General features: G+C 42.7%; 1 protein-coding gene across 1 annotated transcript in view; it reads right to left on the reverse strand.

The window, feature by feature from the left end:
- GALNT18 (polypeptide N-acetylgalactosaminyltransferase 18) overlaps nucleotides 1-26,223 on the reverse strand; it is a 326,911-nt gene extending 300,688 nt beyond the window's left edge. The window contains exon 1 of the mRNA XM_003781103.3: nucleotides 25,566-26,223. Coding sequence (XP_003781151.1) covers nucleotides 25,566-25,800 — 235 coding nt within the window. The 5' untranslated portion in view covers nucleotides 25,801-26,223. The remainder of the gene's footprint in view (nucleotides 1-25,565) is intronic.
- Between the last annotated feature and the right edge of the window lie 363 nt (nucleotides 26,224-26,586).

Here is a 26,586-nt window from a genome sequence, read left to right on the forward strand (position 1 = left end):
ATTGGATTTTTTTCACATTTGGCCTATTTATAGCAATGCTATTGCTATAAACATTTATGTACGAGTTTTTGTGTAGACGTGTATTTTCAATTATCTTGGGTATCTACCTAGAAGTGAAATTGCTGGGCCACATGGAAATTCTATGTTTCAAACTTTGAGGAACTTCCAGACTGTTTTCCAAAGTAATTGCAACATTGTACATTCTGCTGTGATCTAAACGTTGGTTTTGCCCTAAAATTTGAGTGTTGAAATCTAATCACCAAGCTAATAGAGCCTCAGGGAGGTGAAAAGGTCACACAGGCTCAAGCCTCATGAATGGGATTGGAGCCCTTTTTTATAAAAGAGACCCCACAGAGCTAGTTAGCCCCTTCCACCATGTGAGGACACAGCAAGCAGTCAGCAGTCTGCAACCAGGAAAGGGCCCTCACCAGAACCCCAGCAGGATCTTTGACTTCCCAGCCTCCACAACTCTGAGAAATTTCTATAGCTGCCCACTTGAGTGTATTTGTTATGGCAGCCCACCAGCAGTGTGTGAGAATTCCAATTTCTCCCATCTCACCCACACTCATTCTCCTCGTACATGTGAAGCCATATCTCACTCCAGCTTTTACTTACGTTTCCCAAATGGCCAATGATATCCACCCCTTTTTCATGTGTTTATGGAGCATTTGTATGTCTTTGGAGAAATAATCTGTCTATTCAAATAATTTGACCACTTTTAATTGGGTTATTTATCAATTTTATTACTGAGTTATAAGTTTTTATATATTCTGGATATTAGTCCCTTACCACATATAGGATTCCTAAATATTTTCTCCAACTCTGCAAGTTATTTCACTCTTTTGATAATGCCCTTTGATGCACAAATCTTTTAAATTTTGATCAAGTCCAATTTATCTGGGATTCTTTTCTTTTTGGTCACTATGTTTTTGGTATCAGGTTTAAGAAGACTTTGTCTAACCTAAAGACACAAAGATTTATGTTTGTTTGCTTCTAAGAGATTTATGGTTTTATTTTAACTCTTACATCTTTGTTTATGATCCATTTTGAGTTCATTTTTTGCATAATGAGACAGGGATACAACTTCATTCTTTGGTGTGCTGATGCCCAATTCTTCTAGCACCATGGGTTTAAAAGATTATACTTTTCCTCCTTTGAATTGTCTTAGTACCTTTATCGAAATAGAGTTGACATATATGTAAAGATGCCGTTCTGGACTGTCTCAGTTCCATTTCATTAATTTCTGCATCTATCTGTATGCCTGTACCACACTGCCTGCATTACTGCAACTTCGTAGAAAATTTTGATATCAAAAAGTGTGAGCTTTCCATTTGTTCTTTGTTTTCTAAGATCGTCTAGCTATTCTGAATTCCTTAAATTTCCCTATGATTTTAAGAGAAGTTGGTCAATTTCTTCAGAAAAGCCATCTGGGAATTTAATAAGGATCAGTGACCTGTGGACATCTTAACAATATTAAGTCCTGCTGTCCATGAACGTGAGTTGTCTTACCATTAATTTTATATCTTTTTTCACTTTTTTTAAACAATGTTTTATAATTTTTAGAGTACAAGTTATGCACTGTTTTCTTAAATTTGTTCTTAAGTATTTTCTTTTTGATGCTATCATACATAAATTTTTCCTTTGTTTTTATAATAGTCATTGTTAGTATATAGAAATATAATTAATTTTTGTATATTGATCCTGTATCTTTCAGTCTTGTTGAACTCAGTTATTTTTTTTAAATAGTTTTTTAGAGGAGTCCCTAGGATTTTCTATATACATGATTATGTCATCTGAAGATAGTTGGATTTTGCCAAATGCTTTTTCTGCTTCAATTGAGATAATCATTTGGTTTTTATCCTTTATTTTATTAATATTATATTAATTTTTATATTTTTTAATTTTTTTAAATTAATTTTTAGATGTTAAACCAACCTTGTATTCCTGGAATGAATCCCTCTTGGTATGGTGTATGCTGTTTATATGTTGCTGAATTCAGTTTGACGCTGCTTTGTTGAGGATTCTTATCTATGTTCATTAGAGATATTAATCTGGGGTTTCCTTTAATTATGATGTTTTTGCCTGGCTTTGATATCAGGTTCATTGGCTTCATAAAATGAGTTGTGAAGTGTTCCCTTTTTCTCCTATATTTTGGGAGAACTTATGAAGAACTGGTATTGATTCTTCATTAAGTGTTTGGCAGAAGTCACCAGTGAAGCTCTTTGTCCCTGAACTTTTCTTTGGAGGAAGTTTTTATTTTACTAATCAATCTCTTTACCTCCTATAGGTCTACTTACATTTTCTATTTCTTTTGTAGTTAGTTTTGGTAGTTTATTTCAGTCTAGGAATTGGTCCAATTCATTTGTCTAATTTTTTGGTGCAGCATTTCATTGTCATCCTATTTTATTTCTCAGGTGAGTAGTAATGTCTCTCATTCTTGCTTTTAGTAATTTGAGTTTGTTTTTCTTCTTTGTCAGTCTACCCATAGTGTTGTCAATTGTATCAATCTTTTCAAAGAACCAACTTTGGCTTTTGCTGATTCTCTCTACTATTATTCTATTCTCTGTTTTATTTATTTCGGTGTCAATCTTTACTTTTCTTCCCGTCTGCTTGCTTTAGATGGAGCTTGCTCTTCTTTATGCAATTTCTTGAGACTGAAGGTTAACACACACAGTATTAGCCTCCTGTAATTTGTAACAATTACCACAAACCCGGTGTCTTAAAACAACAGAAACTAACAATTCTGCAAGTCAGAAGTCCATAATCAATCATTACTTGAGCCAAAATCAGGGTGTCAGCAGGGCTACATTCCTTCAGAGGCTCCAGAGGAGATTCTGTCCTTGCTTCTTCCAGCTTTTTGTAGCTGCCAGAGTTCCCTGACTTCTGTCCATATTACTCCAAAATCAGCCTCCATCATCATGTGTGTATAACCTTCGTCTGCCTCTCTCTTAGAAGTTCACTAAAGATAATACTTAGGGCCCAGCTGGAAAATCCAGGATAATACCCTCATATCAAAATCCTTAGCTAATTCGCATTTGTAAGGACTCTTTATCCTAATAAGATAACATTCACTAGTTCCAGGGATTATAACATGGTTCTTTTTAGAGAGCTTTTGGACTTAAGACCTTTTGTCTTTAGTTATGCATTTCCCTCTAAGCACTACTTTGGCTGCATAAATTAAAGTATGGTGGATTTTTATTTTCCTTTGCACCAAACTATTTTGTAATTTCCCTCTTTAATTTCTTCTTTGATCCTTTGGTTATTTAGGAGTGGGCTATTTCCACGTTTTTTTAAACATTCCAGATTTCCTTTTGTTATGAGTCTAATGACATTCCATGTGGCCAGAGAATGTACTTCATATGAGTTCAATCCTTTGAAATGTATTGAGGCTTGTTTTATGGCCTAGCATATGGTCTATTCTGGAGAATTTTCCCTGTGTGCTTGAAAAAAATGTGTATTATTAAATGGGGTAAATTATAGATGGTCTAGTTAGCTTATAATTTTGTTCAAATCTTCTACACCCTCATTGTACATCTGCCTAATTGTTCTATGCATTATTTAAGGAAAGGATTGAAGTCTGCAACTATTAAATTGTCTATTTCTCCCTTCAATTTTTTCAGTTTGTGCTTTAAGTATTTTTAGGGCTCTGCTGTTAAAGTGTACATGTGTTTATAATTGCTATATCCTCCCAATAGATTGATCTTTTTTCTTTATAATGTGCTTATCTCTAGTAACATTTTTGTTTTAATATCAATTTTGTGTGAAATTAACATAGCCACTCCAGCTGTCTTACGATGGCTGTTTGTATAGTGCATCTTTTCCATCCTTTCCCTTTCAAACTATTTGTGTCTTGAGTCAAAAGTATGTCTTCTGTTTTCATTCAATCTGACAATCTAAATTTTGATTGGATACTTTAATCTATTCACATTTAAATGTTATAATATATATAGTTAGATTTACATCTGCCATTTTATTTTTTGTTTTCTATATGTCTCATATAATTTTTGTTCCTCTATTCTTTCTTGTGCATTAATTGAATACTTCCTCACACATATTTAAATTTCATTAATGATTTTTAACTATATTTCTTTTTTCCAGCTGCTAATAAACAAATAAAAACTTTATATATTTCCAATATACAACATGATGTCTTGCTATATGTATACATTATAAAATAATTAAATCAAGCTAATTAACATATCCATAATCTCACATTCTACCATTTTGTAATGATGGTAGATATATTTAAGATATATTTCTGGAGTTACTTCTTCGTGGCTGGTCTGAAGTATACAATATAAATCTTAACTCATACAAATCCATTAACCTTAATTCAAGTGAAATATATAAATGTTAACTTTATATAGCTCTGTTCCCTTCCCATCATTTTTGTGCTTCCTTTGAGCTATTATTATATATTACATTTCTATGTTATAGGCCAAGCAATACAATTATTTATGTTGTTTCATGCAATTCCTTTTTAAATCAGTTAAGAGAAGAAAGGAGAAGAAATATTCACTTATACTGTCTTTTATAATTGCCTATAGAATTATCTTTAGCGACACTCTTTGTTTTTTGTATGAATTTGAATATTTGAATTACTATCCCTTATTACTCACATTTAGCCTAAAAAACATTCTGTAGTATTTCTTGTAAAGTGGGTCTGATGACAACAGATCCTTTCAGTTTTTGTTTATCTGGTAATGTCATTCATTCATTTACCTTCATTTTTGAAGGATAGTTTTGCCATATAGAAAATTCCTGGTTAACTTTTTTCTTTCAGCACTTTGAAATATATTATCCCACTGCCCTTTAGAAGTCATTGTTTCTGATGAGATTTTGGCTTTTAATCTATTGGTATTCTCTCGTGGGTGATGAGTGGTTTTTCTATTACTACTTTCAAGATTTTCTCTTTGCCTTTAACTTTTAAAATTTTGACTATGATGTATATAGTTGTGGATCTCTTCCTGATTATCCTGCATGGAGCTTGTTAAGCTTCTTGGATGTAAAATTAACATTTTTCTTAACATTTGGGAAGTTGTCAGCTATTATTTCATCACATATTTTTTGGAGTCTTTCTCTCTTTCTCTTCTCATATCGGCATTCCTATTAAACATGGCATTGGTGCACTAACTGGTAGCCCATGTTTCCCTAAATTTCTGCTCATTTTCCTTCATCCTTTTTTCTCTCTTTTCTTCAGATTTTGTAATCTCTATTGATTTACTTTAAGGTTTGCTCATACTTTCTTCTGCCAACTCAGACATATTTTTTAAGTGCCTCGAGTGAATTTTTCATTTCAACTTTATACTTGTCAAGCTGAGAATTTCTCCACTTCACTCCTTTTTTATGACTTTCATCTCTTTATTAGTATTACCTATTGAAAAGACATTGTTATGATGTCTTTTAATTCCTTCTTTTAATTCTTTTGGCATAGTTCCTTTAGTTCTTTGAACAAATTTATAAAAGCTGCTTCGATGTCTTTTTCTGGTGAGTCCAGAATCCAGACCCCTTGAAAGGCAATTTCTGCTATCTGCTTTATTCCTGTGGATGGGGCACTCGTTCCCATGTCTTTAATTACTCTTGAATTTTTGTTAAAAGACAGACATTTTAGGTAATAGATTTTAATACTGATTACTCTCCTACCCAAGGACTTCATGTTGTTTGAGTGTTTACTTGTTTAGTGACTTGGATAGACTACTTCAGTGAAGCATTTTTCCCTCATGCAGTCTCTGATGTCACTTCCTGGAGGGGTGAAAGCTTGAGCATGTTCCCCACATCCCTAACTGCCCTATCTAGCCCCCGGGATGATAGTGATTTTAGCAGAGCTCTTCTTGACTATCTCTATTGTTTATCTTCCTAATAAGTTTCTGGTAAGACATGCTTATCAGTATCACATCCAGTATTTGCCCTCCACTTATTGCTATCTCATTGCTCTACTGTTATCAATAGAGTTTTTAAAGGCTGAGGTAGGCAGATCGCTTGAGCTCAGGAGTTTGAGACCACCCTAAGCCAGAGTGAGATCCCATCCCTAAAAAAACATACAGAGGTGTTGGCACTTGTAGTCCCAACTACTCAGGAGACTGAGGCAAGAGAATCATTTGAGCCCAAGAGTTTGAGGTTGCTGTGAACTATGACGCCATAGCACTCTACCAAGGGTGACAAAGAGAGACTCTGTCTCAAAAAAAAAAAAAAAAAAAAAGTGCTTTAACGTATAAAGTGCTACATACAGTCTGATCCAATTAAATTTGGGCATTTTTGCAGGGGGTGTCTTCGAGACCACCCTTTGAAGCTTGTTTTGACCCAAGAAGGTATTTCATTCTCTGATTCTCACTGTCTAACTACAGTATGTCCTCACTTAATGTCATCAATAGATCCTTGGAAACTATGGCTTTAGGCAAAATGATATTAAAACTTTTTTTTGATATTAAAACATTTTTTCTCAACATTATAAAAAATGATATTGAAGGAAATTATATATCATATAACTTAAAATGATAGTTTCTAAGAACCTGTCAATGGTGTTAAGTGAGAATTTACTGTACCAGCTGGTCTAACTGGCCTATTATTTCTTTTGTTGCTATTACAGAGCACCAGTCTCCTCTTAGATGCTCACCAATTGCTTTTGGGCTTGGATTTCCTCACACTCTGTTCCAAATATAGTCAATCCCTTCAGGGAAAACTACAGATCTTACATTCTTACAGGCTGCCTTTACCCCAGAGCAGAATCTCTGTAGCACTATTCTAGGGTTGGGGGTAGAAACAGCAGCCCACTTCTCCCAGAGTGACATCCCTGCTCTATGAGTGGGGTGCTGGGTAGGAACGGTAGTCATTGGTCTTCTTAGAGTGCCCCTCCTTGCATGGAGCCTCCATCCTAGATGTGAGCAGGGTAGGGGTAATCAGGGCCCAGTATTCCCAGCCTCAGGTAAAGCTTCCACTCTACAAGTAGGGGTTAAGTGGCAGAAGGTAGCTCCAGGCCTCTAACCATGCTTGCATGGAATGCAGCTTCTGCAACATGGAGTTGGGAGGTATGAAAAATACAAGTGGCCTGTCCTTTCTGGGGAGAAAATATAGCCCTACTTCTAGAGTAGAAGCTGGTGAGAGTAGGAAAAGAGAACCCCATCTTCTTGTCCATACCCTCCCAGTGGAAAGCTTCTGTCTCATTGAGCTAGGGTGGGGAGAGGGAGAGGGTCATAGCTTAAATGCCACAGACACTTGCTGTTCTTAATAAAATTTAGTAGATTTTCTCAACTGGGAAAATAAGGGTTTCTTCATTTGATGTACACCCTTAGGAAAACTTTCAGAGACTTTAAATGGTTGGTTTTCAACAATTTCCACCAGTTATGTTGTTTCACTGGGGAGAGGATTCACAGAGCCCCTCACACTGTCTATCCAGAAGTTCTTCTCTTACCCCCGTGTGATTTGTGCTACCAAAAAAAAAGAAAAAGAAAATCATTTAGGGAACAGCTGGCTCTATTTACCAGGGTTTTATTTACTTCATTTTAACCATATTTTCTAAATTAAATATAAGGGGTATGTGGTCTGGCAAGAGCTTTGTGCTGCTTCCATGTACAGGAATCAAAATGGGCAATAAACTTTGGAAATGCTAGAATCTACAATTCATTTATATGGTTTCTGGGAACAACAGATAAAGATATATGAAACTGGGTCATCCCATATAACTTGTGAATAAATAATTGCTAAAACTATGGTTCTCCTGAAAAGTTAAAGAGACTGCTGGACTGCTGGCTAATACAAAGTCTTCTTTGAAAAGGGACAGTTGTAAGTTGTATCTTCTCATCAAACACCTCAATTAGTGTCTGGTGCTTCTCCAAAGACAACCAATTAATTCTAGTGAGAATTCAACATGGAGAGAAGCGGGCTTTAAATAAATAACACCCAACAGCCATGACTAAGACTTGTCACATAAGGACAAACCGCCAAGGCTGCAAGGAGGCTGCTTTCCTTCAGTGCTGACGCAGTCATCATCTCAGCATTCAGAATTTAGGGAGTTTTTCTCTTCCAAGGGGAATTCTCAGCTAAAGTCTAGGTGTCTGGGAGTGGCCAAGAGGAGCGTGGCCTGAGAGAGGTGGGAGAAGGAAGTAGTACTGTCTCTGAGACTTCATTGCCAAATTTTTCTAAAATCAGATTCTGAAGTCTCCAGGGAAATTTGGTGTTGAAATGACAGACAGTCCCCATCTCCTTAGCCATCAGGACAACACACCCTCCCTGGAAATATGCATCTGCCTAATTGCTTGAGATTATGTATGAACTGAATATTCATGATCTTCATGTTGTCACAAAGGCTATATTTTTAAATGCTTCCACCCAATATTTAAAACCCACATTCTGTCCTTAAAAAGACTCATGGATTTTTTTTTTCTTTATCCACTATTTTGAGACATCAGAATAGCTGGGGACTGCATGGACTGCGGGTACAGATCGGCAGGGGAGGAGAGAGGGACAGAAGGTGTTGGAGTCAGAGTCACTGCAAAGGACAACAAGTTTGTTATCTATATATTGAGTAAATGTGACTTACTTGCATGTGTGTATAACCACTTGCTCTGGCCTGAATGTTTGTGTTCCCCAAAATCCATTGTTGGAAGTCGTAACCCCCAAAGTGATGGTATTAGAAGCTGAAGTCATGAGGTGTTTAAGTCATAAGGGTGGAGTCTCATGAATGGGGTGCATGTCCCTAAAACGAATGCTAGAGAGCTGCCTGTCTCTTCCAGCATGTGAAACACACAGTTCACAAACTGTGAACATGGAAGAGGGCCCTCACCAAACACCAAATCTGACAGTGCCTTGATCTTGGACTTCCCAGCCTCCAGAACTATAAGTCATAAATTTATAGTGTTTATAGGCCACTTATAGTTTGTGGCATTGTGTTGGATTAAGAAATCATTTTTCAAAGATTCATACTGGTTTGATTAGCAAATTAAAGATCTATTTAAAAGCATTATTGGATGTCTAATCCTTTCTTTGTCCTGTGTGGTCCTCGTTAGTGACATGTTGCTGACCACGCCATGCACCTGGTTGGGTCTCAGTTTCAGGAGCAGTAAAGGGAGGCAGGAGGGCTGTTTAGGGGAACCAGTCTTAATCTCACACTGCAGAACTGGGGAGGACAGTGTGGACAGGCAATCTGCTTCCAGTCCCTGATACCCAGAGTGGCCTCTGGCAGCATTACACCAGTGAGAGGCAGCACTAGGATCTGACCCAAGTCCATCTGACTCCAAACCCAGCCCCTCATGAAAGCACCAAGTCTGAGCAGGAAGGGAGGCTGTCATGTATCTGAATGCCACAGTAGCAAGCAGGGCACCATTTCAGAGGTTTGAGAAGCTTTCTAGATTTTGCTTGTGCTTTCTCAAACTGGCAAAACCCAAAAGGTTTCAGCTCCCAGGGCAAAGAGAAAGAGATAGGAATTTGGGAAACTTTTCTGCCCCAGGGAAGAATCAGCCTCAATGACAGTTTGGTATTAACTAGCTCAGCCATGCAGGGAGGCATAATTAGTTTCCCAGCCCATAGCTTCATTCCACTGGTCCCCCACACCCCAAGGGCTATACAATCTGTTTGAAATGAAAAGGAAAATAAAATCACTGCTCTCCTCAGCTGACCCACCAGCTATTGCTCCTGGCCGTGAGCAAAAGGTGAGACAGCCATCTGTCTGCTCAGGTTAAAAAAAAAAAAGAACAGAATAGTCATTTTTAAATGACATTTTCAATTTTTCCCCTATGTCTACTATGCCCTCTTCCATCCTACTGCTTAAATGACTTTTTTCAAATTGAAAATATCGGGGAATAATAGGAAAAGAAAAATCATAGTCATCTGTGTCTTCAGCTAATGGGCTGTGCTGTCCCGATGGGCAGAGGCAGAGGAAAAACTTCGGCCTGCCTCCATTTCCTGGGTGTGCTGCCTGCTGAGAGCAAAGAAGGGGCCTTAGGCCTGTGATGGGCCTGTGGCTCCAAACTTGGACCTGCCCTCATGGGTGAGCCATTCCCAGGGCGGCCAACGGAGAATCAGGGGGTCCAGGTTCACTGATTTGCATTTTAAGGAATTCCCACAGGCAGGCAAACACCACTCTGTCCTGACTCAGGAGTTGGCCTCTCTCAGTCCTTCCTCCTCCCTGTGGCACCTCTTCTGAGTGTGGCACAGCAAGTCCTGACTGGTCACCACCATCCCAATGACACCATTCTGAGGCTCTCACAGGCCTCAGGGGAACAGCACTTCAGAGGGGAAGCCACAGGCCAACTTGCCCTTAGCTCCACGGCCCTAAAGACATCTCTCTCCCTGCTTCGGAATTAAGTTATGCTCCTTTCTATTAACTCTTCAGACATCAATTAAAATGAACTCAATTCCGGCCCTGCTCTTGAGGCAGAAATGCCCTGCTTGGCTGCATCTTTTCTGCTGTTATTTCTTTTGGTTTGGGTACAGGTTTATTTTTCCCCATCTGTACCCACAAGATTGCTTTAGTTTGAAAGTGACCACAAGTGACAGCTTTATTGAAATGAAGACATCGGGGGTCCCCGAAGGCTTCAGGCTTCTCTCACCAGCTGGTCCCTGGGGGTTCTCAGCGCAGGAAAGCACATTCTACACACACACACACACCTCTGAGCTTCAGCTTCCCTTTGATGAAACCTTAAAACAGCAGTGTGAGCTATGAGGCGCTAGCAGAGAGACCCCAGAGCACATGCTTTCTGTCCCTGGCCCAGAAGGCAGACATAGCATGAGACAGAGCCTCTTAGAAGCCACCCCCAAGCCTGGCAGGATGAAAACCAGCTCTTCCTTCCTCTAGCTTCCCTATCAGACAATTCTAAAACCAGAAACCTAGATCTGAATCCTGGCATCATCCATTAACTCAGAGGTTTTAGGCAGGCCTGTTTATTTATTCACATACTCACTCAAAAAACTCCCATCTAGCCCCAGTTATGTACCCAGCACTATCCGAAACACTAGAAAATGGAGAAAAAAAAAACAGGACTCAGTTTCCACCTTCAAAGAACCCATATTCTAATGGAAAAAACAGATTAATAGTTATACTACAGTATGGTTTTCTCATCTGTAAAATGGGGCTAATGATCTTACGGGCTTATTTTAAGGATGAAATCATAAGAAGCAGACTAAACAGTGCTAACCATCTAGTAGGTGGCGGCTGATATATGTCAGTTTTGTCTCTTTTCTCCTCTCCTTGACAGAACAGCTCTGTTTCTCCTGGATCTGCAACACCGCTCTGGTTTGAGGCCGGGAAGAAGCTCTGTTCCCAAGTATGGAGGCTACATTACTGGGACCAGGTCCCAGTCCACAGTGCTGCGTCCCCAATCCTGAAGCTGATCCCAGGTGGGTGGGGTATAAGCTCCAGAGACCCAGACAGGCCCGGGAGAAGGAATCCCATCAAAGGGAGACTCTGAAAATCTGTCCACCCCTTTGTCCTTTAGGCAGCTGGCTTTATCTTAAACCATACAACTAAGGATTGGCCTCCCCACTACAGAAGTGTCTCCTGAGGTTGAGGAAAGCAACTCGATGTAGACAGAAATTTCTAGATGTGAATTCATGATCCCTAGATTCTCATTCTAGGGCCTCAGGAGAGTCACCAAGTTGCAGTGGGTCTTGGATCCCTCATTAAGCCAGTTAATACTGATATTAAGTCTCAGCTTTAGCCCATTCTGATTCTAACTAAAGATTCTTTGGAATGGAGCCTTCACAATTGGAATACGACTTGAGGACTGCAGAACTAGGAAGGTTCACCCATCTCTGATGATACATGAAGAAAGAGGGAGGGACTGCATTGAGCTGCACTGCACAATACTGAGATTTTCATTTTCCAGAGTGAAAGAGGACATTTAATTTTCAATTTACAAAAAATCAATGTATGTTTTCAGAATTTCTAAAGGAATTACAAACTCCAAAATACTCAGGCCTATTTTGCTAAAGAAGAAAAAGCAAAAGGCACGCAAAATTCACAGCTGTTTGGTTTCAGGTAAATATAATAATTATTTTTATTGTTTTGTCAAAGCAATTGTCTTCCCAGGAACAAGTGACCAAAATAACCCCGGCTAATTATGAAACAGCTTATTGCCTGGGAAGTTTCATAATGATTTACTACAATTCTCTCTAGTAGAAAGGAAAATCATCCCTCTGTTTTCTGCTGTCACCAGAAAGAAATCTTTTTTAAAAGCACTTTAAATAGATAAGTGCTAAAAAAAAAAAAAAAAAAAAAACTGTAGAGTGTACCTTCCCAATGTGAAACTACATCTATCTCTGAGTTGTAAAGAATGTATATCAAAATTATGTCATGCAACAAAATGCACATTTTGTAGAGGGGGAAGAAAGAAAAGATTAAATTGAATCTTCCTGACATAGTCTTAAATCACACCTTCCTGTCTGCAATTGAAATTATAAGTCACATAGCTTTGAGTTAAATCAAATTCACCCGGGCAGGAAGAGAGAGGCTGATGTGGCTTCAAGTCAGTTTGGAAGTTAAGAAGGAAGGAAAGACAACTTCTTCCTCAAGAAGACTCTTACTCCATCAAGGAGGTGGGAAAGGAAACTCAGGTGCTGGGTGGCTGGACACTTTGCATGACTAGCCAGGGTTTGCCACCACAGCACATTCCTGGCATTGTCCACTGCTCACCACAAGGCCAAATACGTTTCACAAAACAAGTATTTCTCCATAAACAAGGCACTGCTGGTGGGATTGCAAACTAATACATCCCTTTTGGAAAGTCTTCTGGAGAACACTTAGAGATCTAAAAATAGACCTGCCATTTGATCTTATAATTCCTCTACTAGGTATATATCAAGAACACCAAAAATCACACTACAATAAAGATATTTGTACTAGAATGTTCATTGCAGCCCAATTCATAACTGCTAGGTCATGGAAGAAGTTCAAGTGCCCATCAACCCATGAATGGATCGATAAATTGTGGTATATGTACACCATGGAATACTATGCAGCCATAAAGAAAGATGGAGACTTTACCTCCTTCATGTTTACATGGATGGAGTTGGAGAATATTCTTCTTAGCAAAGTATCTCAAGAATGGAAGAAAAAGTATACAATGTACTCAACCCTATTATGAAACTAATTTATAGCTTTCATATGAAAGCTATAACCCAATTTTAGCCCAAGAATACAGGGAAAGGGGAGAGGGAGAGGAGGGGAGGGGGGAGGATGGGTGGAAGGAGGGCGATTGGTGGGATCACGTCTATGGTTTATGCTATGGGGGTACATGTGAATCTTTCTAAATGTAGAATATAAATGTTGTAACACAATAACTAAGAAAATGACATGAAGGCTATGTTAACCAGTTGGATAAAAGTATTTCAGACTGTATATAGAAACAACACACTGTACCCTATGATAGTATTAATGTACACAGCTATGATCTAATTAAAAAAAAAAAGAAAGGGCAGGTCCCTAGTCTGAACTTCAGAGCAAGCAGTCAGTAATACCAAGACACTCCAGAATGGATATTTCAACTGAGAAATGTGACCAGCACTAGTTTGAGCTCTCCTGGAATCTTTACAATCATCTCAGACTTGACTTAACTGCAGTTAAGTCCTACGTAATTGCCCTGAAATGGGGCTCAAAGCAGATACTGTAGGTGTGATAAACAGGAAACTGATTCCTGACCATATTTTCCATGCGAGCTCCTTGGAAACGAGGAAAGATAGTGGGAATGAAGGAAAGGGGGACTAAGGAAAGAAGGAAGTTTGAAGAAAAGAACATGTTGTCCCCCCTCCCAGCCCTCGCACCTGATAGGCACAGTGGCAGCACTTTCCTGTATGTCACCTGATTTAATCAGCACAACAATCCCACAACGGTTCAAGAGTAACTGTCTTTTTTCCTGTGGAAACCGAGACACTGGAAGTTAAGAGACTCGTCCGAGGTCGCCCAGTCTGTAAATGGCAGCTCCGATTCCCATCACTGCCTACCTGCACACAGGTTGTCACTGTGTTAAGCAAGAGGCTCAGGTTTCCCTTCAAGGTAACTGTTGGTTTTATTTAATAACTGAACTTGTCTTCTCCAAATCTTTCCTACTCCACTCCCTTAAATCCTCCTCATTCTTCTGAGATGCGTCATACGTCCCAATTCCTCTGCAAAGTCTGTTCTGACAACTTGCTCTTCTAGAATTCAATTTTAACCCTCATTATGTTAGTTAGCTTGCACAAGATCCTTAACCGTTTCTTGTTTTGTCTTCCCAGCCTGATTATGAGCTCTTCAAAGACAAAGACCATGTTGTATGCGTTTTGTCATCTCCAGCCACGCCTGGTGCAGGGCCAGGAGAGGTATTCAGGAAGCAGGAGAGGTATTCAGGAAGCAGCCACAGAACAGCCTGTGCTGAAGCCTCTCTGCTCACCCCTCCCCAGCTCCCATGCCCTTTCAGAGTGTTCCTTCCACAGCGGCCTTCGTGGCTGCAACCACCTCTCAATCAGCCCCTTTCTGGCTTCACTCCCTCCCAAGGAGGTGGGAAGGAAGTCCCACCTCCTTCTCCCACCATCAGTCTGCTCTAGCCACACTGGCCACCCACTGTTCCTCACATACTCCAGGGGCATTCCTGCCTCAGGGACGTTGCACTGGCTATTCCCTCTGCCTGGCATTCTTTTCCCCTAGACATGCACGTGGCTCACTCCTCACCTTCTTTAAGCCTTTGCTTATAGGAGAGCTTGGGATCATCTCACTGAATTGCTGCCATTTCCTATTTCCATCTTGTTCCACTGATACATCCTCAGCACTTAATAGATGCTCACTAAATGCATGTTGCATCAGGGAAGAGAAGAACCTGTACATGTAATGAGAAGAAGGCAGGGGCACATCCCAGGCCTGGGTGGAAAAAGTAATGTGGCTAGCTGCAAAGAGCCCCACCTGCAGCCTCCTGCAGCCTCCCACAGGGCTGCACTCAGGTCAGCTCCTGATCTAGGCATCTTTTTAGGTCTCCAGGCAAGGAGGCTGCTTACACAGTCACTTGGCAACCCTGCTCAAGGCTTCACTACCTGCAAGAAGCCTTCTTCCAGTCTCATCAGAAACACTTCTGCAGAGAGAGAGGAATGAGCCTGTTTCTTCTTGACCAGCATCACTTGAGCAGAAAAACAAGAGGGGTCTTAATCCCTTATTAAAGATCTTCATAGAGGTAGGGGGGTTGTGTATCTTGGACAAATTAAATATAGTCATCAAGCCTTGATTTTCTCATCTGTAAAATGGGAGCGATGACAACATCCCCCAGGGTTGCTCATGAGGTTACAATGCAATGACACGGGTAAAGCATTTAGCACAACTAGGTGCTTCACAAATGCACTTCCCATCCTCTCTTTATTGCTGTTCCAGATGAGCTCAGCCCTATTTCTACTCAAGACCCGCAAATGTGACTTTATTCCTTAATTGAACTAATCCTTCCCTCACCAGTTCCTCCAATTTTTGAGTCCTTGATAAAAGTCTCTTCTGCTCGCTTTCCACTGGATTCCCCTTCTAATATAAATCCCCAGGTTCCACAGGGGATAAGATAAAATCAAAGTAAGAGTCAGAGGGTTCCCCATAATTCCTACATATTACATTTTTCTCCACTCACTCTTAGAAACTAAAGCAAATCAGAGGATCAGTTTATTATGAAAATGAGATTTGGAAGCGGACGACACCAAAATATTGAAGGACTCACTTCTCCCAGTCAGTGAACTGACAGGTCTGGAGCGTCCTCACGCCCCTCCCACTCCTCCACGGCCCCTTCCCTCCCATAGGGGAAATGTGATGATTAATTAGGCAAAGCCTGTGCCGCCTGTTGAAACCCTTTGACGCAAGAACCACATAAATACTAAGCATTATAACTGCAATAAAGAGAAACCAGAAAACCCCTCTGCTTTGGAACGTGAACCAAGGAATAACTAAATACATCTGCAGAGGAAGATCAAAAAGGATCTTCCACATAGATAATAGAAAATGTCACCAGCATAAACAGGAAGAGAGATTAGTTCAATAAAGGAATAAAGTCACATTTGCGGGTCTCGAGTAAGATTTTTGCTTACTTTTAACTTCCCAGCATATAACTCACAAGGTTATTAATACAGACTCCTACTGTTTTGGGCAAATAAACAGCTGCTGATGTTTTGTGCCCAAACCGCTTTATTAGAGCTTTCCTTTACAGCAATTGTTTCTTCCCTTCCAAATCCTGAGAGGCTCAGACAGCTGAGGAACAGAGAATGCCAAAGATAAAGGATAACAAAGAGAGAGGAGGCAGCTGTGTGGACAGGGAAGCATGGGGCAGGGGCTCCGGACACTCACCGCCTTCTTTCTTCTTTAGAACTGTTCAAGAGCAATGAGCAGAGGCACAGAGGCAGCTCGAAGAGAAGGACTCTACTTGCCCTGGTGCCAGGAGTCACCACTGACCAACTCACAATGTGAGAAGACCGGGGTGCCCAGCCACACAGACCTGCCCAGGGCTGAGGGGCTTCCTTGGACCAGAGACTTTTCAGTTTTAAAACAGGGAAGTGTGGGGCAAACTGGGACACATTGGTCACCCTGAAAGACACATGGATGCATGACTAGGCTAGTGCACAGGAGAGCCCGCAGCCCTGGCACATCATAGATACCAAAAGTTACAAGTGGAATCTGAGAGGGCTCTGGCCTTCAGCTGGAATGCTCTGCTTTCCCTACAAGGACTGGGGCCCCACAGTGATCCTCCAGCGAGCCAAGAAAAAGGCACAGCCTCTGCACAGCACCTCGCCCAGCCTTCCAGAGCAAGGCCTTTCCCTCTACCCACCCTAACCGCAAGGGTCCCTGCTGACATGAACCATGTCCCTATCCAGCTCCCTTTCTCACCAGCCTCCCTCCCACTTGACCTGAGGCATCTCAGCACACGCTGGAACACTGTCTTTGATAAGACCATCTCCCCTCCCTCTCTGTGAAATTTCCATCTTCTTCTCTGTCCCCCCAAGAGCACTGACTTTGGAGGCAGGTTCCCTTCTTGGCTCCACCGCTCCCCCACCCTGTGACCCACCTTGGGCAGACTCTTTAAGTCTCTGTGTCTTTATTTTCTTACCTCTAAAACCCAGCATCACCAGGTTCTAAAGACAAAAGGGAATCATTAATTTGTAAAAATACAAGTTTTATTTGTCCATTAAAACAAAAAAAAATGATTTGAATGATCATGTCTAGCTAGCACCTTGCTCAGCCCCTGATATTCAGAGTACAGTAGCTCTCTTCCCCCACCCCCTTGATGCAATCGATCCTCAATTCTTTAGATGCTGTCCCTCTTAAAATAAATCAAGGGTTTGGCTAGGATTCTCATTTGTCATTTCAAATCTCTCCTTAGCTTTCTGACTTCCATTGGCCCAAGCAATTTTGGTACTGTTCTCCTAAATCCCCAAATGCCATTAGCATGACACTTATTATTAGCCAACCTTTGAATCCTATCCTGCCAGGGTCCCTGAATTACCTTCCTGCTCCTCTGGGAGCTCAACAGCCTTTAATTCTAAGTTCTAAGGGGACAGAGATGGATGGAGAAGTCATACTGGTGAAGCCCAACAAGACACCAGAGGTTGTTAAAATGCAGCACTCAACAATCTTAATCAGAGCACTCCAGTCTGAAACTTAAACTCTGCACGTTGGTAGAATGAATCCATTCATGCCAAAGAGCTGGCCCCAGGCCTCTTCTGTAGGCATCATTTGTCATTGTCCTTACCTGTACCAAGGTGAAAGGTACAAATGGCACTTCTCTAGATCTTCCCAAATGCTGTACTTTTGCAAGCTCTTGAAGGACAGCAGCCAAAGAACACAGCCCAGTGAAGTGTGCCTGTCGGCCCCAATACTATTTTATCAGCGGCTGTGTACAGGAAACCTCTCAACGTCTCATTGGAGCTGGATACTTAGCAGTTTCGACTAGCATTATTAAAGGCAGCTTCATCTCCCCAAAACACAAAATTTCACAAAACTGAAATTGAGTGTCAAGTGGTGAAAGAGAACTACATCTCAGAACTGCATGCCCCCTGGGACGATCTGTCTAGCAACATATTTTAATCCATAATCGTGTAGTCAGAGAAACTACCAAAGCGTTAGTGTTCATATAACCAGGAATCCTTTCGCTTAAAGTTCCAGTCGGCTGCACTCAGGAGGGTCCATGAGAGGTACACAGACCCACACAGAAGATTCTAGACCCTCAGTCATTCCCAATCACTGCCACAACACTCTGTATTTTGGAACAGTTGTGAAGTAATTAGTTATGAACAATAATTTAAACACCAAAGCTTATGAACGATTAACTTTAACGCTAATAAATTAAAGAAATTTCAAGGTTGTCACATTCCCTTGCATACTAATATATTTTCTTGAATGGGAAAGAAAGGGGAAGAGTGAGAATAAATGCCGTATGTCGTTGGGAGGTGGGTCATCCTGGCCCTGCCCCGGGCACATGCCCTGTGTGTGAAAGCGTGTGTCTGAGGAAGGGCACGGAGGACCCCTGAGTTCAACCATTGCCTTGCAGAATGGAGCTGACTCACTCCAAAGGCAAAGTGGGATTTGGTAAAATAACAATTGTAAGAGCCATAGAAAATCAAATCCCTGCCAGATTCAAGGCAGAACCACTAGTCCCCGAGAAACGTTCAAGGCCAGTATAAGCAGCACAGCCCACCCCTCTCTGAACATGGAGCAGCCACCAGCAGCCCTCAGCCACTCCCACCTTCAGTGCCCATGCTACATTTACGGACTTCGCCCTCCGCCTTCATGCATAATCCTGTCTCTTTCGCCCGTGCTGCCTTCTGGCTGTATTTACCCTCTAAAGGCTGTCCTGTGCACCATCACCTCCAGCTGGCTACAATATGCATCTCCACAGGACAGCCTGTCTGTCCCAGTCTCCTGCATGGAACCCAAGCGACAAAAAAAGGACAACAAACTCCAAGAGACCTTGAAGCCCCAAACGAAGACGATGGCCCACTTAGCTTTGCAAGTGAGATCAGGTCAGAAATTCTATAAGATGGTAATGAAGATGCTCCAGTAACCTTGTATGTGGCTGTGAATCCCATAAATACCTTTGGAGAAATGGAGACCCGCCTCACCCAGGTGACTGATGCCGACCTTCGAGGCCCTCACAAACCAGAAAACCAGACGGTGGCTCTCCAACATTTTTCATTCTGAATTCTCCTTGAGATTCTACACCAACCTACTTATCAAGGGCAAATAACAACTGATGTCAAGTGAGTGAGAAAGAATGTGGAATTCATTTATTTTACAGCCGACACACTTCTAGCTAAAAATTAAGATTCTTTGGCCATGGGAAAAAGTTGTATGCTTTGGCAAGGATTTTTCTAATCCTGAAGCTATGGTCCTGGGCTATTAACAAAGGTAATTAGGCTCAACTCCTAAATGCTGCCATTGAACTCTCTCAAAATATCCATCACTGGTGCCAATCTAGTTTCACATGCCACACTTCATTGCAAAGGACAAATAGCTTTACTATTGAAATGACACCCTTTCCTCAAATCAACTCCAAGCACTCAGCAAATATCATATCCTCTTTTCCCAAACGCTGCCAAGTCCAAGATCAGATGCGAGGGACACTAGCCAATTCTAAGTGACATCCAAAAGCTATCAGGGGCAGAACAACAGCCAAGCCTCGGACATTTTCTGATTGTTAAGGACGATACACAATTTGTAGTCATGGTGAGCAACCTGCTATTACTGACCTAACGTGCATTAATATGCACATAATATGACTACGAAAATTTCAGGAAACAAAATACAGTTAATAACCCATTTCTCCCATTGGTGGGATGATCTTGACTCAATGAAGTGAGATAATGGATTTAGAAATTAGTCATCTAATGTAATACATTATTAATCACGGTACTCAGAAGGGTAAATAGATATTATAAGAACACCACCCAGGAATTCAATTTCTTTTTAGGTTTACTCTCTTGAATTCTTTATGCTACCGTCATCCCTCACAAAAATGTAACAGTCTGATTTTTCTTTTTCTCCCAAAACGGTGATTTTCAACTTTTTTTTTTTTTAAAGAAGCAGAGCCTTTTTAAAAATAAAAGATTTTACAGAATGCCAAGTACAAAACAGATGACAGAGGAGCTTCCTGGGTCGCAGGGCAAGGAGAGCGTCTGCACAGGAGAGGTCTTGGAGAACACACTTGACCCTTTTACTCCTCGGGCCACAAGTCAAACCTTCTAGAAGCTTGGGGATCCTGGGTACACAGCTGAAAAACCACTGCCACAAGGCATCTACGTGAAATAAAAATTATGGATATGGCATATGATACAGGCACAATGCATTTTATGTATTTAAGATACATATCAATAAAACATATGTAAAATACACAAATCACAAACACTGATAATCCAAGAGAAAAATGGGTGAAGGACATAAATAGTCCCACGAGATAAAAACCAACATGGAGTTGGGGGGAGGAAATTAAGTTCTATAGAAATCAAAGGAGGACAAATCCAAAGACTGGAGCATTTGACCAGGGTTGCCTTCACCTGGGAAAGTCTGAATGAAGATACCCAGGGACGGCAAGGCTCTGGGACACTGGTACAGTGATATGTTTTTGGTGGCTATGTAGAAAGGCTTTCCTCCTGAAACAACTCATCTTTCATTAAAACGATCACACTCTTTGAGTCCTTAGGAATTCCACTTCTGCAAATACATTCTTAAAAATAATTCAAAAGAAAAAACTAGCAAGGTGAAGATATCCATTTCTGTTTATATTATAATCGCAAAACAAATGACCCCATAGTAGGGAAGTCGTTGAATCAGTCGTGGTATATTGATGACCGAGTACTATGCAGGCATTAAAAGTAAGTAAAATTTCTCTTTAAAAACTCTCCATTCAATCCACTTTCCAAATTAACCATACTTCCCATTTCCACTTGAAAACAGATCCCATGATCCCTCTGTCCCTAGCATCAAGTAGCACTGCCTGCAGCTCCTTCCAACAATTTAGTAGGATGCTTACCAACCGGCCACTGGGTCTGTTCCCAAACATGTGTACACTGTTTGTATTTGTCACCGTAACCACATAATCTAATTACATGTTCTATAGACCAATGAAATATGAATTCTAAAAAAGATGAAAGTTGTTGTTTCTAAGAAAATTAATTTAAATGCTTGGCAAAGCTTTGATAAAGTGTAGTCACTTAAAGAATAGCAGTCAAATTACATGTAAGCAAAGTCATTGCACAAGATCAGATAAAAAATTATTAAAATGTAGGCTTCTGGACTACATTTGAGTTCTCAGGGAATTTTAAAGAAAACAGTACTGGAAATCAGACTTTGTCAACAGGACATTATAGGAATGGTTCACCAAAGAAAGATGAGCAGAACGCCAATCAACAGCTCATCCCAAAGACAAGGCTTTGGCCTGACATCAAAAGACTGGCAAATGGAGGTACATTTTGCATAACACTAAAATAAAAATACTGAATACAAGTCTGTAATATTTTGTTTTACTCTCCTATTTAACCAATGTTTCTATTAACTCATGTACTCCATGTTTAGTAAGAGGGATTCTGTTATCCTTTGAAAACAAGTCCACTATGCCAAGGGCAAGAGTGTCCCAGCTCACCACTGCCATCTCCAATCACTTCCCCAATGCGGTCAGTGCCTAGTACACATTCAATCACTAACAGGCAAAATGCTGAACCAATAAACTATGTAGCAAATATGAAAAAAAATGCTTATAACAAAAAGCAAAGTGAATAAAGAATACACGGTTACATATAAGTCACAACCACGCCATCCTTTTTAAATATGGAGACAAGTGAACAAAGCTGGAAGGAAATGCTCAAAACACAAAATAGTCTTTGGAGTAGAATGTGTTATGGGCAATTTTATACGTTTTTACATATTGTCTTAAACATTGGCACATTCTTTTCCATATTCAGAAAGACACTAAACACAGGAAAAAAGGAATTTCCTTTTATTGGACTTCCAACAAAAAAAAGTGAATCGACATTTCCATTTCTTAAGTTCTCCAATACTGAAGGCTCCATGAGCAAACACTCTACTTCATCCACTGTACCACCTCCAGACGTGCAAACTTTCTCCTAAAACCGAAACTGTACCAACGCTAATGTTGTGTCTCTGAGCCATCAAGATGCCCTTAGAAAAATATAAAGTTATACACCCTCTCATTTACCGTCTATTTGGTTAAAAAAACAATTCTCAAAACTGCAATTTACATTCCCAAGAGATTCCCAAACACCATCTAATTAAATCATTCAATCAGAAAACAAATTAAAATGAAATATCACTGCAACCCCCAAGAGGAAAATAAACTTTTCAGTCATGACTAGAACAGACCTCTGGGGTGACGCTCCAAAGCCTCTTCTAATTGCAAGTCCTATGAAACATCCTGCAGAACATTTTGTGACATTTTCAGCTTCTAGGGCAACTTTCCTTCCAAAGCAAAGAGGAGCCTAAGCAAGATTCCAAAGCAAAACATATTCTTTGGAGAATGGTAAAGTTTCCACTAATGACTATTTGGTGCACCGGGTTGTCACTCATTCATCTACCCTTCCATCCAACACCTACCCTCTGTAGAATGTGCCAGGAACTGTCCTGGGTATTCTACGAACCTTAATTAAGGGAAGGCAGCCTCTGCTTCTTGGCATAAAACAAACAAACCCAGAGCTTCCTGAGTTTATCTGTGGATAGAGGCTCCAAGTGGGAAGGCCATTGACTCCCTCAGCCCTCAGTCATCCTTTGAGATGTCTTGCTCTGATGCCCACTTCCACATCAACAGACTCCAGGACAGCACTGTTTCCTGGTGACACTCCAGCCCTTTGGGAGACAGTATGTGGGTAAGAACTTAGACTCTAAAGCCACACTAGCTGAGTTTAAATCCCACATTACCAGGTATTAATGGTGTGACCCTGGACAAGTCATATCTCCTCTCTATTCCTCGATTTTCACAAATGTAAAACGGAACAAAATATTACCTCCCTCATGAGGTTTTGAGAATTAAGTCACCATATGTAAAGCACTTAGAATAAGGCTTGGCATGCGATACATGCTGTATAATTTTTAGCTCTCATTATTAATATCCCTTATTTCTATCAGGTCAACAAAGTAAACTGGATTGTTCCCTAGACTCTACTGATTAGAAGGAGCCTGACAGAATACGTATAAACGGTCTGTACCATCAAGTGCAAAGGTCTGATCAGCTTCTCCTTTCTGGTCCTCTGCCTTCAGACAGCTGCACTTGGTCAGCCCCAAACCTGGCAGGCCTTTTACCCGTGTGCCCTGAATCCCAGCTGGGGGTTGGCTCCAGCACCACAGGGACAGCAGTCAATACAACCAGCCAAGCAACCTCTACCCTCTGCCTGCCCTTTCCAGCCTGTCCCCAGTCACTCACCCTCCCTACTCCCACTACAGGTTGTAGCTTTGGTCTTTGTGTGCTGAGACTGTTATTTCTAAGTATCCACAGGGTCATCACATATATATAAGAGACGTAGACCAATACATGTTTTAAAGATCCTGCTTTCTTTCTTATTTTATCCATCTTCTCCAATTTTTTCATATATATATATATATACACACACACATATATATTTGAAAGTTCTTTCTTTATTTATTTGTTATTTGAAAGTTCTGGAACAACACATAGTGGTAATATGTATAACCACACACAGTTATAAGTTTTCAGGGAGAAAAATCACAAAGGCTCCTTTCACCTTCAACATTGCTCTCATTTTCACGTACAGCCTTACAAGTCATATGATGTGGTCCACATTCCACACCACAGGGGCCCACTCTGTGACAAGCTCAGGGGATAAAAATGTCCTGTCAGTGCTTCTCACAGCAGCACCTGGCTCCTTCCCTCCCTGACCAGACAGAAAGGCACAAGAGAAGCATTTTCTAGGAACACACACACACACACACACACACACACTAAGAGAATCTGTAAATGAAAATCTCTCAAAATCTGTGGGCAGACTGGAGATGTCAAAGTAAGGCATGGCCTTGTATCTGCCGGGGAACATTCTGAATCACCCCAGGACAAACAATTGCAATCCAGATGCACGGGATGAAAATAGACAAGAAATATTAGCAACAGGCACCCATGGGTCAATGGTCACCCATCCCAGTGCAGGTTGAGAGGCAGAGGCAGGGCTGAAGAAGAGCTGTTAGTAGTCAAGGCCCTGGGCTTGTTTGTAAGTCATTAGCCAGGAAGCAACATGTATATGGACCCCTCTTGTGCACTCACCAGAACCTCCCGATCTCCCCCTCTGAAGGAACTATTCTGGACAGCGGGAAATAATACCAAATTCAGACAGAGAAGTGATCTCTACCCTGGCAAGGGCAGCAGGTGCAAGGGTCGGAATCCAGACACTCACATGAAAACAAAAGGGAGTGCTCCTGGGGGAGAAAGCCTTCCATTCAACTCGACTCTTCTAAGGGCTGTCCAGTCCCTTGGACCCAGAGCCTGGTGGGCCTGCTGGGTTTACAGGTGAACTAGGGTTGGCCCTGCCCTTAGGAAACTCGCAGGCCTAGTGGAAAGGTGGGCGCCAGGAGGTGGAGAAAACGAAGTGTGAACATGAGAGGCGCGTTGTGCACACTCGCCATTAGTGCCCCTGGCGCCTGGAACTCCATCCATCTCGTCCCTCACGCACCGGGTCGCCTCAGGAGAGCAGCCGCACGCCCCACGCTCTCCTTCTCTTAGGACCCCCGCCCAGGTCTGGAGCACACCCACTCAGTCCCGCCTTACACTTCAGACCCTTCCCTCATACGTAGGTCTGTCTGCTACGCCCCAGTCGCTCCTTGGGCCTGGGAGCGGAGCTAACAGAGGGATCGGCCTTCACCGGTCCCGGGCGGCTCCGCGGGGACAGCGCAGCCCAGGGCGTGTTCTCCCGGTTTGGGGCGGAGGCGCCACCGCAGTGGACACAGCTCAGGCTATAGCGCTTCTTCCTGGCGTTGACACCTGCTTCTGGAAAGGGTCTTAGACCCGCGGAGTGTGGAGGGAGTAAGGACTGCTGTACGTTTAAACAGTCTTCGAGCTACAGATGGCCCCCTCCATTCCCAATCGCCTAGGGACGGAGGGCCAGGCTGGGTCTGGGACCCGGGCGAGGCAATCTTCCTAGCCAGGGCTTGACCACTAGCAGCCTGCGGGTCTTAAATACCAAAGGCTAGGGACGCCGTGCGGAAATCTCTCCTGTCGCTTACAGTCGACAAATGATCTCGTTTGCCCGCGCACTCTCTCTTGTACACACACAAATACGAGCGCCTACTCTAAGTCAGACTTGTGTGTGATCCCCAGAGCCCGTCAACAACCAGCTCGGAGTCACACGCACACTTGGACACGTGCGCAGCGCGCCCCCATACCGCCAGCTAGCTGCTCACACCCGCGCGTGTAGTCCCGCGCACACACGTGTGCCCGGGTGATGCGCGCACGGCCGCAGACAGTAAGGGTCCCGCACGTAGGCAAGAGAGCACACGCACACCCCAGCCCCGCGTCTGCCGCCCTAGAGCCCAGCCATCCTTGGGTTGATGAGCACCAGCCCCAGCGCACCCCGCGCGGCGCTGGGCACTCACTCGCGAGCCTCTCCCATTACCCAAGTTTCCGGAGCTCACATACCTTGGATGTGCTGTTTGATGACATTCTCCAGGTGGTCCAGTCGCTCAATAATCTTCAGAGTGTCCCCTTTGTCTTCCTCCAGCTTCTTGTCGGGCGCCGGCTCCTGCCCCCGCACATACACGCTGGCGATGTAGTTGGTGACCCAGCCCACGTAGAGCAGGCATATAATGTTAGTCATGCCGCTCAGGATCACGCAAGTGGACACCAAAGTTTTGGTCTTCCTGGTGCACACCATTCTGGGCTCCCTCCTCCATATAGAGCTCCCGGGGGCCCCTCCTTGCCTCGCGCCCCGGACTCCCCCGCGCTCACACTCCGTAGCACCCCCGGAGCTGCTGGGCGCCCCAGCACCTGAGACCTGAGGTTCTCCAAAACCCTGGTCACTGGCTGTGGAGCCGCTGCGCCCAAGTTTGCAGCTCCGCCGCTGGCCACCCGGACAGAGAGGTTGACGAAGGAAATGAGGTGGATTTTTTTCCAAATTAAAAATCCCTGAGCCTTTCGCACAGAGGTCACGAGTGCCCGGCAGCCGCGCGCCCCAATCCGCACGTCTGGGAAACTTTGCCACTCCCTGGGTCCGCGGCCCCGCCGCTTCTCATCGCCAGGCGCCGGCTGCCTAGGCAGTCCGACCGGCCCGTGCTGCTAGGAGGACAGCGGCGGCAGCAGCAGCAGCAGCGCGGGTAGAGCAGCGGAGCAGAGCCGACCGGCCCCCTCCGAGCGACAAGCGCCGCCACCAATCGCGCTCCGGCTCGGGAGATGGGCCGGGGCTGAGCGGGCGCGGGGGGCGGAGTCTGGCCCCCGGGCCCCACCTGCTGGCGGCCCCGGGCTCCCGCCCCCCTGGGACGCACCCGAGTCTCCACTTACGCCCGCGCAGGCTGCCCCAGACCCCAAGCTCCTGGAGAGGGCGTGCTGCCAATCCCAGCCCCTAGATCTGCAGATTCTTCCTCTGGGGGAATTCCGTCTCTTGCTTTTGCTCTTGCTCTTGCTCTAGTGCAGGAACCTCCAGCCTTTTGGGTGGGGATGATCT

Source organism: Otolemur garnettii, unplaced genomic scaffold, assembly GCF_000181295.1.
Source record: "Otolemur garnettii isolate 467f Iridium unplaced genomic scaffold, OtoGar3 scaffold00001, whole genome shotgun sequence".
NCBI classification, from domain to species: Eukaryota; Metazoa; Chordata; class Mammalia; order Primates; family Galagidae; genus Otolemur; species Otolemur garnettii.